This window comes from Otolemur garnettii, unplaced genomic scaffold (assembly GCF_000181295.1).
Source record: "Otolemur garnettii isolate 467f Iridium unplaced genomic scaffold, OtoGar3 scaffold00035, whole genome shotgun sequence".
NCBI lineage: Eukaryota > Metazoa > Chordata > Mammalia > Primates > Galagidae > Otolemur > Otolemur garnettii.
Window position 1 is genome coordinate 15,566,113 of NW_003852430.1, and position 1,817 is coordinate 15,567,929.

Genomic DNA, 1,817 nt, shown 5'->3' on the forward strand with positions numbered 1-1,817 from the left:
AATCTTCTCCCATTCTGATGGCTGTCTGCTTGCCTTACTTACTGTGTTCTTGGCTGTGCAGAAGCTCTTTAGTTTGATCAGGTCCCAATAGTGTATTCGTCATAATGTTTTTACTGTTATTTTTTATTTTGTTCCAATAATTATATAAAAGTTAATATTTCTGATAGTCTTTCCATCAAAAAACTGGTATTGAATGATTGGAATGCATGTTCCAAGCAAGTATAGCCAGAGAACAAAAATCAGCAGGCATGGAAGTTACGGAGATCAGCTTATTAACAAAACGCCACCATTTGAAGAAGTCGTATACAGCAAGGTGCCGATGAAGGACTAGAGACCTTATTTTCTAATACCAAAGTGACAAATCAAAGGAAATCTGCCTCCACCATGCACAAGTCACTTAGTCTCTCTCAAAGATTTACATTCATAGAAATATACTCCTTCAGAAAGTGCGTGTGGAATGCCCACTCCATAAAAAGCCTGGTTCCCAGCACCTGGGGAAGTGACCTCAGTCAACACAAAGAGTACAGCCACTGCCCTCTGGGCTTATGTCCTGGCACTTTCAGGGACTCAAATTCTAAGATCTGGACATATTTTAACCAATTAATTTCCATTTGGATCAAATAAAAGTCCCATGTAATTTAAACACTTCATTCATGCAAAGATAATAATTTAAATATTTTATATTTATATTCAATAACTTGTACTATGCCATAGCATATATTCAAGAAATTATTAGCCACTTTTTTCTGTAAGTTTACTTGATAGAAATTTCCATAAATTATATTTTATTTATTTATTTTTTGTATTAAGTCATATATACATAGATCATGAATACATTTATGCCCCTGTGGGATTCAGTGTGTTGACTATTTGTACAAATTGGAGTGCTTTCTTCATAAGCAATTACCTATGTAAGGTTTATGATGTAAAAATTTTCATCTTACATTTTATGTCATTAATACATTTCCATAAGGGATTTGGATGAGTTTCTATGAGCGTCCAGAACTCTTAGTACTTAACAAGTAGCTGAGCTCTCCTGAATCAGATCTTGAATAGAGAGCACCTACCATTCCCCGGCAGTGTAGAGCCTCACATGGAGAGCTTGTGTCTCAGGATCAAACTTGGTCCCAAGGGAACTAACGTAAAGAATTCTAGCAGACATCATGTTTCTGTTTCTTTGGTTTTTGTCCTTCTGCTGATAGCTTAATATTTCCTGGAGTACGACTGGGAGCTGACAGTCAATTCAGTGATTTTCTTGATGGATTGGGACCAGCCCAGCTTGTTGGCCGCCAAACCCTTGCCACCCCTGCCATGGGTAAGAATCATTTTTTTTTTTCCTGTAGGAAAACTGATGTTTTATGGTCGACAGGGTCATTTAAAATGTTTTATGGTTGACAGGGTCATTTAAAATAGCATAATAGTAATACGAACAAGAAGCAACATTTTAGCTAAGGTGTTGCTGAGTGCAAGGATTCTAGGCCGCTTTTGTAACTGGAGACATTATGCCAAATGAAATAAAATTAGTCATAATATTTGACTTGCCTGAAACTCCACCAAGACAGAGAGTCTATAATAGATACAAATATAGGGTAAGGGTGGTATTTCACAGCATGGAAATGAGTGATGGCCTAGTCAATACTCAGTAAAGGATGGTAGCATAATTGTTTAACCGAGTAAAAACAGTTAATGAAATTGTCTCCCTACTTCATAACTTACACACCAGTAATGTTACAGACCAGGCTTCCTCAAACTACAGCCTGCAGACCATATACAGCCCACCTAGGACATTTATCCAGCCCACTGGTGTTTTTGCCACC

The 1,817-nt window shown here is 37.3% G+C and overlaps 1 protein-coding gene across 1 annotated transcript in view; it reads left to right on the top strand.

The window, feature by feature from the left end:
* RIMS1 (regulating synaptic membrane exocytosis 1) overlaps positions 1 to 1,817 on the top strand; it is a 474,428-nt gene that overhangs the window by 465,954 nt on the left and 6,657 nt on the right. The window contains 1 exon segment of the mRNA XM_023513140.1: positions 1,203 to 1,315. Coding sequence (XP_023368908.1) covers positions 1,203 to 1,315 — 113 coding nt within the window.